Source organism: Arachis ipaensis, chromosome B05 (assembly GCF_000816755.2).
Source record: "Arachis ipaensis cultivar K30076 chromosome B05, Araip1.1, whole genome shotgun sequence".
Lineage (NCBI taxonomy): Eukaryota > Viridiplantae > Streptophyta > Magnoliopsida > Fabales > Fabaceae > Arachis > Arachis ipaensis.
The window spans coordinates 21,678,425-21,679,717 of record NC_029789.2 but is presented as its reverse complement, the minus strand read 5'-3'; the positions used below and the strand labels follow the sequence as shown (position 1 = coordinate 21,679,717).

The following is a 1,293-nucleotide window of genomic DNA, read 5'->3' as shown; positions in this document are numbered from 1 at the left end:
TTTGTGTATACTAAAAATCAATTACTAAATCAATTCATATAAAATATATGTTAAAATTAAATATAAAATATATATTAAAAATGAAAACACTACATATATTTATATACAATACAAATACATGCTGATTGATTTAGTGACTAATTTTTTGTGTTTATAACATTTTTTAAATAATGTAAGCTAATTATTATTCTTCTTTCTAAATTTATCCGTTTATATATATAAGAGGCAACAATTCTGGTCCATATTTGCATATTTGTGGTCATGGAGAATATAGGTAATGATGACCAGAGCCATCAGCCACTGCTATCTCCAGAAGACCAAATGCGGCCCCGGAACACGGTTGTTTTTACGACGGATTCCGATGACATTGGTCCGATCACAGGCCCCATAGATTTCTTGAGACAGTTCTCCATTGAGGCAAAGAAGCTGTGGTACCTGGCGGGCCCAGCCATCTTCACCTCCCTTTGCCAATACTCCCTTGGCGCTATCACTCAGCTTTTTGCCGGCCACGTCAGCACCATCGCCCTTGCCGCTGTTTCCATCGAGAACTCTGTCATCGCCGGCTTTTGCTTTGGCATCATGGTAAGCTTTCATCTATCTATCTAGCCCAAAAGATTTTGTGCTTAATATTTGAATAAACATTTTACTTCAAAATACATAGCATTTTTCATATTATGTATATATCTATATACCTTAGTAAATCAATAGGCACTATATTCATCACTCTTTTATTTATTTAAAAATAGTTTATGATTTCACTAAGAGGTTTTCAATTTAAATTTTAGAAATAACAAAAAAAAAAACATTTTATAGATCATAAAACAAAAGGTATTTAAAAAAATGGGCATCAATCCTTTTGCTTATAGTATAGAAAAATAAATACATAAAACTACAGAAGTTCTATTTCTGGCCACTAATTTTTCAAAGCCCGGTATAATTTAAAGGGTTTTTGGATCAAGTTTAGGAGAAGTTCGAACTCAATATCTATACCAGAAAGGAAATTCAAAGTTAAAGGTTTGAACGCCATGTCTACCTACTATTCAAATTGTTTATATACCACTGAATTATTAGTAGTGACCAACAGCCTACATGACTTACTGAAAATAGAACATTTTTATGAGAGGAAGCGGGAGTGGGAGCTTGAGAAGGAGTGGGAGGAGAGGAAGTGCGGGGGTGGATGGAAAAGAAGGAGCATCTTTGTAAGTTGGGAAAGAAAAAATAGCAGTGGAACTGAAATTAAAGATAAAGAGTCGGAATAATTTAAAAATTTTATTAAAAAGATTTTAATATTTT

At 32.9% G+C, this 1,293-nt stretch overlaps 1 protein-coding gene across 1 annotated transcript in view; it reads left to right on the top strand.

The window, feature by feature from the left end:
* LOC107641763 (protein DETOXIFICATION 29-like) overlaps nt 164–1,293 on the top strand; it is a 5,582-nt gene continuing 4,452 nt past the window's right edge. Inside the window, exon 1 of the mRNA XM_016345230.2 lies at nt 164–582. Coding sequence (XP_016200716.1) covers nt 262–582 — 321 coding nt within the window. The 5' untranslated portion in view covers nt 164–261. The remainder of the gene's footprint in view (nt 583–1,293) is intronic.